The 16,012-nt window shown below is 42.3% G+C and overlaps 1 protein-coding gene across 2 annotated transcripts in view; it reads right to left on the bottom strand.

Moving 5' to 3' along the window:
• The window catches only part of Garem1 (GRB2 associated regulator of MAPK1 subtype 1), a 176,820-nt gene that overhangs the window by 136,864 nt on the left and 23,944 nt on the right, over positions 1 to 16,012 (bottom strand). Inside the window, exon 1 of one of the 2 annotated variants that reach the window (XM_031365065.1) lies at positions 2,420 to 2,715. The exons of the other annotated variant lie outside the window; for it this stretch is intronic. Coding sequence (XP_031220925.1) covers positions 2,420 to 2,639 — 220 coding nt within the window. The 5' untranslated portion in view covers positions 2,640 to 2,715. Of the gene's footprint in view, positions 1 to 2,419; positions 2,716 to 16,012 lie in introns of those variants that run through there. 2 annotated transcript variants of the gene reach the window in all.

The raw sequence follows: 16,012 nt of genomic DNA on the forward strand, positions 1-16,012 counted from the left end.
CATCATTTGGAACCAATGGCCTACCTTCTGGGATTATGTGTATCATGAAGACCCATGTAAAAGTTCTTAAACAACTTGAGCACTATAGTCAATGATATCCACTCCTCGCTCAGAGTGCCATTAACAACGAAGCCTACCCATTTCCAACAAAACAAGTCCTTTCTCCATTGCAGCCACCTCTGCTTCATAGCACATATGCAAGCCATTCTGAGTTTGGTGCTATCATGACATTTTGAACCCCACAGCATGGTAACTCAACTTCTAAAAGTACATTCGTGCTGTGAGGATAGGAAGTGAGGAGAACCAGCCGGTTCCAGTTCATAGGCTGTATTTCCGGCTTAGGGCTTTGATAATATTTTAATCTATGGTGATCAAGGGCACTTGACTTCTCTAGTGAGAAGCAGTGATCCAGCTGAGGTGAACTTTATTCTAAATGAATGGCCTTTCTTTCCAGCTCATTCCTTCCTGCTACAGAAGAATGACATTCTCTTATTTTAACTCTTCCTGGCCTACATTGTGCCTGTAAGATAGCCGACAATAACCAAACAGAGGCAAATTCTTGAATGCTCTCTGCACATCAAGCTTCGTTAATGGGACCAAAGAAGAATGGGTATCAAGTTTTGTCTTAGGCAATTCAATGACATGAAACCAGAGAGTATGACAGGGCAGTAATCTGGTTTCTGCTGTTTTCATCTGAGTTCTGAAACTTGATCCTTGTCACATGATTTTTTAAAAAGGCTTGTCCTTTTAACTTATCAAGAAAATAACATATCAAATTTCATGAAAAAATTACCAGACACAACCAAGAATGTTGTTCCTATGCTAATACCCCAGCACTTCTATGAGAACAGAGAACAGCTATTGCTCAGGTGGGGTCCAAGTGAGAGTCAGTGAGCAGAACAAACGGCTAACACTGAAGTACAACTTTGCTTTCTGTTAGATGCAAGAAAGGGACCAAAGACAGAATTGGCATGCTGAGATTTTGGGGTGCCCTGAAGATGTGAACTCCAATCTTTAAAATTTTCTCTTACAAATGAACGGCTTACACAAATACACCGAAGGGGACATAGGGAGTTGAAACTTGTTTCTGACTTGATGGTGCAGTGCTAACAAGAAAGACTTACACAAAATTGCTGCATTTTGATTATTACATTTTTTCTCACAAGTATACTAGGTTCAACAACTCTATATTTACTAGAATTGATGGGATATGCAAATATCCTGAAAGCCAGAGGGTCTCAGCATATCTAGGATCTTCAGAAAAAACATGGCCTTTGGCGCAGTCATCAGGAGTCAGTGTTAGACACAGCGCAGCCTGCCTCTTGCACCACTGCATCTACTTCTAAGAGCTGGACCGAGTGTTGAAGGCAGTCTTCCCCAAGGACACTCTAGAGTAGGAGCAGCAGGTGAGGACTTGACACAGCAGCACACTGGTCCTTAAGCAAGCTGGTGTGATGGCTGTGGCGCTAAGAGATGACTAGGTTCCCAAAACTCTTCAAAAGTGTAATTCCCCTGACTGAGGGAACTTTGGTCCCTATATCATAGAGGAACTTGCCATTTCCCGCTCCCACGGGGAAGAGGGTCTCTAGTCCACTTGGTTGGCCATAGATACAGATACAATTGTGGAAACTGTACATTAGAGAGGAAACTGGAAATCTTTAACTTTTTAGCCTGAAACTGGAGAGTTGTAGGGAGTCAGGAATATCAGGGATAGAGATCAGAGAGCTGCTCCCATAAAGTGTATGCTATCTTGGGTTCATCTATAAGCTGAGAATACATAGGTTTCACCCTAAGCAATTTCTGAGACAAAGAATTGAATTAGGGTATTGTCCACTAACCAGGATCATGATGTCTGCAGTGTATTCTATACAATTCAGATCTGATACAAAAGGAGAAGCAAATGAACCTAAAGGTAAATCAACAGGAAATTTCTAATTCTAACAGAAAGAAAAAAATGGAAGAAGGAAAAATAAAGAACAAGTCTCCAGGTGTGATAATACCAAAAGATATGACATTCGTGTTACTACAGCTGAGGCCAGGAGAACAGTGAGGTAGGGAAAAAAAAATCAGGAATGGCTAAAAAACATCTGCAAGCCAGTGAACGATATAAGCATACAGATTCGAACTAAGCAGAAGAGGCAGGCTTAGTGAAACCCAGGCAATGACATCCCAAGACCAAACACTGCACACAGAGGACACCACCTGAGGGCAATTTGATTAAGGTGCCATGCCACCTACAGGGAAGTCATGCTTCAAAGGATGCTCTCCTCAGAAATCATAGGCCAGAGAGACAGAGACTATTTTCCAAGCTGTGAAAACAGATTGGCCCACCTGGAAGCCTACCTAGCAAAACCATCCTTGATATATGAAGTAGAAATCGAGGCATTCTAAGATGAAGAAAAAGTAAGAGAAAGCTTACCAGCCAGCAGATCCTCTTCAGAAGAGACACTAAAGGAAAGCTCCGCTGAGAGAAGGAAGCTTGGACAACTGGAAACCAAGACAAAGTAACTGAGGCCTGCAAGAAGGCGAGGGGGAGAAAGCACTTGCCGCCAGTGTGACAACCTGAGCTCCATCCCCGAAACCCATGTGGTTCCCTCCAACATCAATAAGGCAAGGATAGCCATGCTTATTATTCTCATTCAACATAATACTAACCATTACAATTAAGACAGGAAAAGGAAATTAAAATCTTATAGATTGGAGAAGAAAAAGTTTTCATATTTTCAGAGAATATAAATATCTGCATAGAAAATCCTATGAAATAAAAAAAAAAGTTTCCCAGAATAAGTAAATAAAGGCTAAAGAATTCCAAGATAATTCTTAAAAGTCAATTACATTTCTATATACTAGCAATTAACAATTAGTATACCATTGATAATACTTTAAAGGGTGGTAAAGTCAACACTTAGCAAGACATGTAGAAAATATCAAAACCTTTGGAAGAAGTAAAAGGAAGAAGCAAAGAATTGATTTGTGCTCAACACAATTATAGTTAACATATTTGCAGCTTGAATCAAGTTGGAGAACACATAGTCTCTAATTTTAAAAAGAAAAACAAAACAAAACAAAACAAAAGGATAAGAAACTTAGATGAAAGCTGGAACTTAAAAGTCTGGGTAAAAGGTGACAGCATTCAGAGCCAGGCCCCTGGTCACAGCCACGCCTCACTGTTCTTAAATAATGAACTGGATGAGGCAGCACACATGGCATGGCTTTAACCTGCTTCCTTCTTTGAGGTACTTGAGTGCATAGACCTGTCCACACCACCAGTTTCTCCTGAATTGGAGTTTTAAACAAAACCAAAAACGTCAGATTACAGTTTAAGAAGAACGCCTTACTCTGACATTTCAGATTTAAATTGATCAACTCAAGCATGAGAATTTTTTTTTTCTTCATGCACCTACAGCTAGCTAGGGGATACCAAAAGGGAAGAGATTTATAAAACGTGTGCACGTGCGTGTGCACGTGTGTTTGTGCATGCATGCATGGGGGTGCACATATCCTTGTGTGCACAAGCACCCCCCTCCTGCACACATGTGTATGCATACTTGTGGAGGCCAGGACAGCTTTCAGGAGTCCATTTTTTTCTTGGTCCACCATGTAGATTTCTGGGAAATCAAGTTCAGGGCAGCAGGCTTGGCAGTAGGCACTTCAAATTCTCAGCCAACTTACCAACCCACCTGCAGAGATGTTTGAGAAGTAAACATTTTAGAGCTCAGTGGTGGCTCCTGCCAGTGATCCCAGCACTGGGGGATATAGAAGGAGAGATCTGCATACGCTTGGGCCCAGTCTAGGCTTTATAGTAAGTTCTTGGACAGCCTGGGTTACAGGGTAAGGCTCTGTCTCCTAAACTAAAACCCCAACCCAATCCACAATACAACATAACAACAAAAACAAGAAAGAGTGTCAAATCCTAGATCCCTTAATTATGCCTGGTTGAACATTTTCACCCAGGTCTCACCTTTCGATCTAACTCGATGTAACTTACCTCTTTAGGCTACTGTGAAATAAACTGAGCCATCACATGGTCAGCTCCCAGCCCAGCAAGTACACAGAGCAACCCGTGAATACAGGATTGACTGATGGCAACACAGCATGTAGTTCTTTATTTCATATATGGATTTTAATCCTTTGTACAGTGATCTGTAATCATTAAACGGCAATCCATGTGTCATAATGAGCCACACCAGACAGAGCCAGGACACTCGTGTTAGCTACCTTTCTGTAGTTACCTAGCAGTGACCATGCCTGAGGAGCTTGCCTCCTCCCTCCTGCTGCCCTTCTGTCATAGGACAGGGGCAGCATGGGGGTGTCTTGGTGCTTCTCCCAGCTGCAAGGGTTCCCCAAGCCCAGGGATAAAACTGTGACTGATACTAGCTCTACAGTCAAGTAGAAAGGGAACAAGGCAACCTGGGGGCCTGCAAGTAGTGGAGGGGTTATCCTGTGTGCTCTGGGGTCTGCAACCTCCTGAGCAGAGGAGCTAACAGAATCAGCTTTAAAGGGGGAGGGGCAAAAGGTGATAAAAACATCAAAGGAGAGAGTACACTAAACATCGCCATGCTGCCAGGCTAACTGTCCTTGAGAACATCAGGATGGGTCCACCTCTGAATGTGAGGGCAGGCTTAGCCACATACAGCACATGAAGGGGCATTAAACACAAGAAAATGGGAGGGGTACTATGTTAGAGAGGGATACTTGTCTCTGTTGCTCCTCCTACAGAGAAGTCAACAGTAGACAGTCATGGTCTCTACACTGTTAATATTCGTCAGTGAGGCAACCAAGCTTACCCCAAAGCAGAGTTAAATTTATCTCTTTAGTAGAGTAGGACTACAGAAATGGGTCGATGGTTAAGAGCACTGGCTGCTCTTCCAGAGGATCTGGGATCAATTCCCTGTACCCACACCATGGTGGCTTACAACCATCTGTAAGTCCAATCCAGGGAACCCGTCTTTTGTCTTCCATGGGTGCTAGGGCACACATGTAGTACACGGACATACATGAAGACAAAACATCCACACATATGAAATAAATATAAATAAAAATTAAAAGGAAACAGATGAACACCCCCAAAATCAGAAAGGAAAAAAAAACTTAAAAAGGAATAAATGATAATCCATTTAAAGTTGAAAATAAATAACCCAAACCTAGCAATTTTAGCTGCCATTTCTACTTATAAGACAGACAGATGAGGGGGCTGGGAATTTAGCTCATAAGATAGACAGATGAGGGGGTTGGGAATTTAGCTCAGTGGTAGAACGCTTGCCTAGCAAGCACAAGGCCTTGAGTTCAGTCCTCAGCTTTGGAAAAAAAAAGATAGACAGATGAATAGACAGATGGGTCATAGGTGGGTCACTGGTAGGCCAGTAGGTAGGTAGGTAGGTAATGGGAAAATGTATATGCAACCAAAGGAAAGCTCAAAGTCCTCTGGCTGACAATTTGCCCCAGCCTGAGGCTCTGCTCCCAAGCATGTTGTGGTCTGGGAATCCCTGTGAATTATGACTTTGGTCCACAAGCTGTGTTCCACAGGGCTCACTCTCATTCACTATGGCAGCCTGCCTGGCTCTGCAAGACCCTCTGCGTTGGAGGAAGCTGAAGCATCTATCCAGCTATCTATGAACTAACTATCATACTGACCCTTCCCCTCAGCCAGCTTCCAACCCCAGGGGTAAACTGGATCATGTTGGATCAGAGGCAATGACAGCTCTCTGGTCTTTCCAAACACTGGGATAGAGGTGTCCAGGAGAAAAGGTGGCAGGTCTTCAACCTTATAAATCACAGCACTGAATCAAAGCTTCTGCTGCTCGCAAGTTTACGAAGGAATTTATCTTTTACTTTGGACTGGGAACAAATACCTTACTGATGACTCTGAGTTTCTTTATCTGCAAAGAGAAATTTCTACTATCTTCACAGATTGCTTTCAAGATATCAGTGATTGCCAGTCCAAATTTAAGGGGACTGGTCCATGAGATAAATGTAGACTCTCACGGTAGTGAGGTAAGGCTGCAAGCCTTGGCTGGACATGTGAGGATCAAAGAGAGGCAGCTGGGCCTTAACTTCCCCACTTCCCCATGTAAATACCATTAAGTGTGATGGCAAAGAGCCTCACTCCAGCTATGTAACTGGCATCAAACTGAGGATATGCAAGCTTGCCAGGCCCTGGAAATTCAAAAGCCCATTTTTTTCCTTATCTATTACTTAGTAAGAAGAATTAGAGAAAAAAGTTATTTTTCAGGGGAATACAAAAGAGGAAAAGAAGAGTCCACAGAAACCCAGAGAATAAGGATTATGGTTTTAGACAAGGCTGACATTAGGTAAACATGCAATTAACTCACAGATAAAAGCCCCAAGCAGGCAGCTGTATAAGGATAAACTTCTCATTATTACTGGGGCTAACTGGCTTCTGATAGGGTAATGGTTCTGGAAGGCACTCTAGCCCTATAAAACTTCTCCAGGTCAGTGGATTTAGAAGAATGTCCTTACTCTGAGCCCTTTCTTGACCAAAAGATATTGAGGAAGCAGGTGGAATGCTTTAGCTGGGTAGGCAAGAGACAACCCAACTTTTTAAAGTGGGCTATTTTGAGTAAGAACAGTAGAGGCAGTGACTGATACAGGTAAGCAACAGAATGATGGGTGGTGAAGCCTTAGTGGAGCCTTAGCAACTACCATCCCCAACTGCTTTCCACTGGTCTCTACCAACCACCAGGTTCCAACATCACACACACACACACACACACACACACAGACACACACACACACACACACAGACAGCTTGTATGGGGAAAGTTCTAGAACAGCAAAAGTTTAAGTTCTGCCTTCCACGTTCTAGTCTTCATTCCCTCATGGGCTTCCATGGTTGGGCTCCTCCAGCAGGGAAGGAGAGCAGAGGAAGCCCCTTAGTAAATGTGTAAAAAGTGTGTTAGGTCCTGAGATAATGTGTATTACTGACATGTGCAGAGCCATGTCAAAGACCCTATGCCATGAACCCATGCGAATGGCAAAGAGAGTGGGGCAGGCTCCGACCTGGCAGAGCCTTCCTCTGCTCAGTGTGAGGATATTGGCCATGTGGACAAAAGCTAAGCACTACAGCGTCCTCCTCCGGGAGGACTGTAACCCGAGACTGCTCCACTACAGAGACTCCCTGCCAGGACCATGGCACCCTGGGCATGGCCCACAGGATTCCCATGGTTAGGCTCCTCTAGGAGGCAAGAAGGCTCTGGGGTAGAATCCTCCTTTCTCTGAGTCCGGTCCCTGGGGCAGAGGGCGGCTTCTTCAGCTTCTGTGCAGTTCTCCACTCTGCTGGCTGACCGCCTCTGCTTACACTTTGAGATGCTACCTGCCATTATTTGTTTACTAACTGACTGACCGACACAAGGGGCACTTGCCAGCGTAAGCAGCCTCTTAAAGTCACTATAGTTATTAATTATGAAGTTTAAGAATCCCTGAGATGGAAACTACCATGCTTCCATTTGAAGTACTGAGAAGTTAAGAACCTTACTTCTGCTCACTCAGCTTCCACACGGCACCTCTCTCCATCATGGCTTCTGATCCCACAGCTATTGATGTTTCCTAGTTCAAATTCTCAAGAGACTTAGCCTGGAAACACTATTTGTCACACTGTATTCCATTATCATTATCAACAATGAGCACCACACGTTCAGGAAGCACACTTGGCAAGCCCTATTGAAAGCAATGCAGTAAGAAACCTGGGCCTTGGGTTTCTTCTTGTAGTGTTACATTTAGAAGTTTTGATTCTGGAATGAATCTCTCAAATTCGGATGCATGTTACAATCATGGCTGGTCAAGTGGCAGTTGTGATGTGTCCTTGTATATGATGCACACTGGAAAGGGTGTCAGTAGCTGGGATGAAGGCCCCAGAGACAACACCAAGCATCCCTAAGAAATGTTTTCTCAACAGTGCTCTTGAGGGTAGGGAGGACCAGATGTGTGGGAAAACATGGCATCTACAGCTGAGCAGAAAAGCAATGCGGAAAAGTCAATCCTGAATGTAAAGCAGACTTGGAGATGCCTTATTTCAATAGAGATTCTTAGTTATATAGGTCTGAGAGTCCAAGATTATCTAAAACAACCCAAAAGAGGCTATTTAACTAGTATAAAGTAGAATTTTAGGTGAAAAGCATACTGTTAGGGTCTATTTGACAACTTTTACTTTCTTTGAGAATATATATATATGTATGTATACACACAAACCCATATATATATATGTATATATATCATACACACACACACACACATATATATATAAAACCATTAGTGCTTTCTTAATACAATTTAGTAAATATAATAAAAGCAAAAATAATAAAACTCAGAACATCACCTGAAAACAAGCAGCATGTATCTCTAAGACTTAGGAGACACAGGGTTCATGTATTTTGTTTCAGGGAAAAAAAAAAACCCTAATAATAGTTTCAAAGTGAATTGTCCCCAGCTAGAGGCAGTGTTATCAAACTTGTGGGATGGAACACTAGAACACAGGGCCTAGCTGGTATCTGCTGGCCATTAGCAAAAAGCTGTAAGGACCACAGCATGGTTCTATTTATGGTTCTGTCACTATTTACAGTTTGGCATCACAGATTGGTCCATTCCACTCAACATACCTTGCCTGCCAAGGTGGCCCATCTGCCCTGAACTAAGGGTGTCTACACTCTAATTATCCCACTGTATTCTGGGACCTCCAATAGGTTACCTCTTCCAGGTATTTTGTTACAGTAGCTAAGGCAGGCTTCTGAGAGATGCTGAGCCAATGTCTTGGAGAATGTTCATGTAAAGATGTGGAAAACAGTGTCTAGCTTGACTTAGAATTATTTTTCTGCAATTCACTGAAGAATCTACACATGGAAGGTTGTGTATAGATTGGTAGCTTAAATCCAATGACCGTCTCCAGCACTCTCTTCTGTAAAAGGAAGATAATCACAAGAGCTACTTTAGAAAGCACCTTGCTTGGTGGATGGTACTCAATAAATATGAGCCAGTCCTAGTGGCTGGCAGTGGAGAAGACAGTGGTTGGCAAACGATGAACACAGCAGCCAGGAAAGCTGCTCAGGTCCTTCAGCTCTGTGCTGGTGCAGCCCAGGGCTGGGCTTCCTCCCTGCCTGTGCTCTCTGCTGAATGTCTGCTCACCCAGACACAACATCTTTCAAACACACAGAAGCCTTCCCTTGTGTCCAGAAACAAAAGCGGCCTGCTCTGGTTTTATTCCCCAGCTTTTCTTTGGTCCTCAGTGCCTGGTATAAAAGGGCTCCTTCTTCGGACACAAGCCAACCCACTCAGCAACGCCTCCCACAGCCCACCCTCCTACCCCTCACAGAGAGAAACATGCTGGGAAAGTCATCTGCAGAAACAATGTGCTGATATTTTTGCTTGCATTCCAAAATACAGCAAACTTCCTGTCCCTGGTGCAGCTGATGGAGTCCCTGGGAAGGTCACCAAAAGACACTTGAAGCAATTCACAACCGGGCCCAGAATGCAAGCCCCTGTTGAGAAAGCTGCTTCTAGCCCATCCAAGGCGAAAATTGTCTTTTGCATTTTTCAGAAGTCTCTCTGAAGTGCTGAGAGCAGCTTTGCCAAGACCAAATCACTGGGATGCTCTGCAAAAGCCATTATTGATCTTGTAAAAATAAAAATTACATTGAAAACGTTATTCTTTTAACACTGCTAAGTAAATGATATTAAATTTATGGTCTCAATAATGTCTATTGCCCTTTATAGGACCATGATGACATCCGTAGCAAATAATTCTCAATTTCCGTATTTGGTGCTATAAAGTATACAACTCCATTATTTGGGCCAAAATAAATTTCAAACACTAGAAAAGCTAGGTATATCTAAAGAATGCCATGCAACAACAGGAACCAGTGCATGCAACGTCAACGGAAAACTTCCATCCTGGTTTTTCATTCACCAACCATGTGGTGTTTCAGCCACGAAAGAACTGTTCCAAGATACAGAGCACACTTTAAGAGATCCTGACATCCACAGCGTAAGACGTGCTATGTATAGAAAGAGCGGTGTACCCAGTGCTGAGCTAAGCTCAGCAAAGAAGGAGAAAAAGCCAACAGGTGATTTTCATAGAAGTCTGCTTGTCAGGAGAGTAAGCCTGCCAGTTACAGAAAGTCAACTTTGGAAAGGATGTTAATTTCCAACATTTACAGAAAAGACAGCGCTGGGGCTTCCAAGTCACCTGCAGGTCCTCAGCTTCTGCCTTCTGCCCAGAGGCTTTGTTCATTGTTAGATAAGAAGCTGATGGGAAGAGAGATGCTTTCAATGAAAGGTCCCAAACAAATGTTCTCAGAAAATGAAGAGATTGTTCTAGAACAGAGACCGACTGTTCAGGTTAACAGAGCAAGAGCGTTCAGGGGCACACTGCCTTTGCTACTGTAGAAGAGAACATGTATTCTTCAACTCACAAGAGCACTGAGCTTAAAAAATTGAAATGAATAACTATGCCATTAAGAAAGTTCCTTTGCCCTCAAATGAACACACACAAGACAGCAGGGTGAAAACTTCCCATTTACTTTAAGGGGACTAGAACACCAGAAATAATTTAGAGATAAGATAGCTGGACAATCCAGACAATTTACTTTTAAACAATAATGTATATGAAAATTAACTCAACAGATAAAGTTCCAAATATAAGAGCTACACCTATAACTCTAAAAGGCAAGAAAATTAGTGACCTAGGATGTACCAATGGTTTCTCATATTTGACACCCAAAGTGTAAGCAAATACTAAGTATGCCCAACTTAGGCAATATTTAACACTTAGTGACTTTTGTACTTCTAATGCTATTATCAAGAAAGTGAAATGATAATCCGTAGTATTATGTGGGAAGAAACAGTTGTACAACGTTTAGCTGACAAAGGCTTACACTCAGAAATGTACATAGAACTCTTGGCAATTTTGCATAAATAAGAGTATTTATGAGCAAACCATTCAAGGAAGCATTCTCCAAAGAAGACACACAGACAGCAATGGGCACAAAGGTATCCAATAACCTTGGCTACTAGAGAAACATGCATCAAAGCCACCATGAGACAAGCACACCTGTTGGGGTGGCTGCAACAACTGAGAGACAAATATGCACAACGTGAAAATTGGAATTGCCATACATCATTGGCAGGAATGTAAAAGGTTGAAGACACTGTGGGAAACATTCTGCCAGTTCTTCAAATGACTCATCATAGAATTGCCATATGACTTAGCAATTCCCAAATGTGTATCCAAGAGAAAGGAAAACAAATGTTCACATAATAACTTGCATACAAATACTCACATCAGCAGCATGGATGACAGCCATAACTAGAAACAACCCAATGTCCATCAACACTGGTCAATGTGTTCGATTCAGCCAGTAGAACTCTGGCCTAGGTTTCTCTGTGTCAGCCACCTGGCTGGAGTGCAGGGATATGAGATCTCACTTCATGTTTAACTGACAGAAATTTAACATTCCATTCTCGATTGAGTAGTCACTCTGTGAGGACAATCATTAAAGATACCAAGTAAAACAGAAGTACGCACAGTGATGCCCACTGAACCACACCATCCTTGGCAGTCCCTACATCCAATCAATAGTACCAGATCCCATGACAACCTTTCCGAGCAGCCCAGACATACACCCCAGAACTGGAGAGGCAGGCTCATCTCCCTCTTCCTAGATCAACTGTTTTCAAAAATTACATATTGAATGCATGTGCTCTTGGGCCCTAATGCTGACACGTCTGACTTTCAAAGATTAAGAGAAAGTTACAAACAGCACAGACGTATTTATTTAATAGCATGAGAGAAAAACAGCAGGCCCCTGTCAGCTGGCTAACTCCTATATGTCTTTCAGGACTTGATACAAACAGTTCCTTCTCAGGGGATATACATCCTGTCTCCCAGCCCATTCCATCCTAGGATCTGTCTGGATCTGTCTGGATCTTTTGCTAGTTTGAGACACCAGAATGGGGCCTATGGAAAGGCAAAGTTAGTTGAGAGAAAGAAGTAGCTCCCTGGAGGCACTCCACCTGGATTGCTCAAGCTCACTGCTTCCTACTCATTCCTCACCTCTCTACAGCCCACCACAGAGCTCTGGGATTCCTCATTGGGAAGAAGGGCAGCTCATTTCAAAAGCTGACTGGATGTAGATGGGAGAATCTGCAGTTAATGGGTGAACTGTGGAATGAATCAAAGGCGCCCAGCTTTCATCCAGGATCACACACATAGAAGCCAAAAAGCCACTGGACTTCTCTGAGTCTCTCTCGTGAACAGAAGAGAACCTGTTCATTGAGCAGCAAACCAATGATTAGTGCACACAATGGTGTACTGGAAATACTCAGCAGCCATAGGCTCCACAAATGTAGGTGTGCGTTCCTCCAGAGCACATACACTGTGTCAGTCCAAGAGAAGAAAATGGATTGCAAAGTCTTGTCAACATGATGGCATAAAGTGATATCTAGAATCCATGAATTAGTAATTCCTTGCCTTTGAATAAGACCAGAAATCTAATAAAAGATGATGAAGTCAAGCTGATTAGCTAAAGGTTGGACTCCCAGATTAAATAGCCAAAATTGTGTGTGTAAAACTCTCCTTGTTTTGGAGGACTCTAAACTGAATTGTATTACTAACAGTGACAAATTATGATCACAACCTAAAAAGTTTGAAATACATAGTAAATCACAAACATTTAATTAGTACATATAACAGCCAGAACCAAGCCATATGGTATTAACTTTAATTCATGTATCAAAGATGTTGAGTGAGGTAATAATAGAATAAAATTACACTTATATTATTTCAGCAGCAGAGCAATGTTATACCAGGAAATATAAACACAGTTGTATTTTTATAGTATTTAATTTTATCTCTGCAACATGATGAGGATGGGGGCCTTCCACTATAAATAGAATGTCTATGTATTCCCCAACCCAGGACACTATTATCTGCATGAGTGTATGTGGTATGCATGTTCATATGCACATGCATATGTATGCCTGTGTGGTTTATGTACACTTGACTTTGAAATCAGGTGTCCTTCTCAGTCACTCTCTATTATATTGAGTCAGATTCCTGGTGAACCCAGAGCTCACCAATTCTGGGTAGGTAGGTAGTCATCTCGCTCCAGGAATCCTTGTCTGTCTCCTGAGTGCTGGGATTACATATGTCTGCCATACTTTTCTGGCTTTTGCATAGATTCTAGGGGTCCAGGTTCCAATTCTCCAGGGTTTTATCTGCTGGTCACCCACCAGGGCACTTCTGAGAGTGAAAGGGAACTGTATAAATCATTCCCCTGGCACCAGAGGTACAAAATGGGATAATCCTGGACAAAATGAGATGTTGAAATGTCCTAGGAGTGGAGGTAAGTTCAGAAAAGTTTCTTGACTCTTCAGTTTCACACAATGAATGAGAATGAGGGTTGAAATCCACCTCTGAAATGGTTCAAACTAGAAAAGATGATGCACAAAGCAGCAGTCTTCCTGTTTCCCACTCTGCTGTCACTGTGGACCCAGCAACATGGCTTGTCTAAGGCTTCCTAAGCCGATGGCCACTCCTCCATTAACACTATCGCCCAATCTCCTGCAATCCCTCTGAGGATTCTAGGTACAAAAGTTAGGATCAAATCTCCAAGCCACTGAGATGATGAAAGAGTTTGCACACACAGCAGTCTAGCCCTTGGTGAATGTTCCCAAGCACAGTCCCAAGAGAAACACAGTGTCTGGTTAAAGGGTCCATACTGTACTCATCTTCTCAGGACTCAACTGTCACAGCTGTCAATAGCTCTGGCTGCCCTGAACTCAGAGAACACTGGTTACAGGCAACTTCACTGCTTTTAACTGTATATGCTGTTCCTAGACAAACATCCACGATGCAACCCCCACCACCTGATTTACACTGAGTGGGAAGCAGTGAATGGATTTCTGATCACTTAGATCAGCTCTACAGACTAGTCCTCTATGGTTTTCACCAAAGACTCTAAATGAGAACATCTGTTGCCAAATCTAAGAATTTCTTTCAGGTTGGAATTCAATCTACACAGCTTTAAGAGAGATCCGGTTTCTATCCTACATCACACATTCAGCTAAATTCTCTAGTTTTGAATTTTCCTTTTGTATATCTAAAAGTCTATTAATCAAAGCCATTCACTGAGTAAATGTGTGATCCATAACCCTATGGCATATGCTCCATCACCCCAGAATGTAAGCAAATTTTCTTGGCTTTATTAAAGAGTAGGACTTTTAAATTGAGAAATACTCCCTCTCTCTCCTCCTTCCCCTCTGCTGTGAGCTGAACCTGATGGTCTACAGCGTTCTACCACTGAGCAACAATCCCCATACCCCACACAAGAGTGGTAGCATATCTATACACCTCTTTCTTACACCAATTGACTGATGATATCTATAAAGTTTAACTTATTTGTTTTATGGCAAAGAAGAAAAGATGAATGGTTGCCTTTCAAGATGGCTATAGATTCAGGTTTCCTTCAATCTTCTAAATCTACTGCAACAGTTTAAAAAGAGCGATGCAACTCTAATAGTAAATGGAAAGTATTAAACATCTCGAAGGCAGGGCCTTGCATTTCTTTGTTCCTCCTACTTGCCTTATACATCGCAGGCACACTCTCAGTTTATTTCTGGATTTCAGTCATGTTCATGAAAACATAGGTGACCCAAGAAATTGCATGATTTGCTGCATCAGATGGGGTGACTCTGGTTCTCTGGTTCTACGCTCTGTGCTGTTACATTAAATAATTTAGTCTGTCTCATCTAGGTATCCCACGAGAGAGTATTTGAAAGCTTGGTCTATAAAATTATACCACTTCACAAATAGATAATAGCAACAAAGACAAGAATGGATTGCAATACTGTATTCCTGAATGGGTTTATTTTAGGATCTCTTGTTCCATACCTATCATATATTAAGTAAGCATACATGAGACATATAGAATCCTGTCAGTCTAGCAATATCTGTAGTCTTGTAACCACCATCCATATGAATGAACACTAAAGTAGCTAAGAACAAATGGCTTAAGATGAGGGATGGTCAACTTGATGTTCTAAGTGAGTGGATGGCAAAGATTTTAGGCTTGGTGGACTATGTCATGGGGCTATATAGTTTCTGTTCACATCTTCTATAGTACAAAAGCAACTGTAGAAAGTACGTGCACAAGTGTGCTATCTTCCAGTAAAACACCATTTATCTAGACCATCTATCTGCAGGCCAGAGTGAGCCTAGGTACCGGGGGGGGGGAGGGGGACCTCAAACTTATAACAAAGTCGGTGCTATTTGGTAGGAGAGTACTTAAGCAAAGTGAAGTCAGATTGGTGTGAACTGGTTCCAACTCTTTGCAATTCTGAGAAGCCTGCATTAGCACTCAGGGCATAGGGCACTGCTAATATCACTCAACACACATACAACAATAAAGTCACTGTCCCATGAATGTTATCTAATAAATTAAAGACTTTAATGTAAAATAATAAAGGGAAAATAAATGAGATAAGTCTTTCCATTCTTAGTAACATCTACTATGTGGAAATTTACCCCACCATGAGGTGGTGTCCAAGTCCCTCAGTATCAGGACGCTCTAGCTAGAGTCTGAGTCCTTGGCTTTAAACAGCAGTGTATGTCTATCCGTGAACACTTTAACATCATGTGGAGAATCCTAATGTCCACCTGCTGCTTTCTTACAACCTTAAAAAGTTGGGCAAGAACCACTACTAATGTTGTTAAGAGCATAAAAATAGCCCTGTCCTGATGTGTGTGGGGCAGGAGAAATCTACTGATTATTGAAATTAAAAGCTAAGTATGATCATATGCCTGCTCATGACAGGTTCTTGTCACCCCTGCTGGTACCAGCCTGTTTCTGCTTGATTTCCACAGTGCTGCTATCTCATTCTGTGATATGAAGCACATTGCCCTCCAGTTAGAGAAGGGATCCGACTACAGGTATGAACTAGGATACATGAAACTAGATGGAGGGGCACACTGGAAAGAAGGCTAGAGTTTCTTCAAGTCCTA

Source organism: Mastomys coucha, unplaced genomic scaffold (genome assembly GCF_008632895.1).
Source record: "Mastomys coucha isolate ucsf_1 unplaced genomic scaffold, UCSF_Mcou_1 pScaffold13, whole genome shotgun sequence".
Lineage (NCBI taxonomy): Eukaryota > Metazoa > Chordata > Mammalia > Rodentia > Muridae > Mastomys > Mastomys coucha.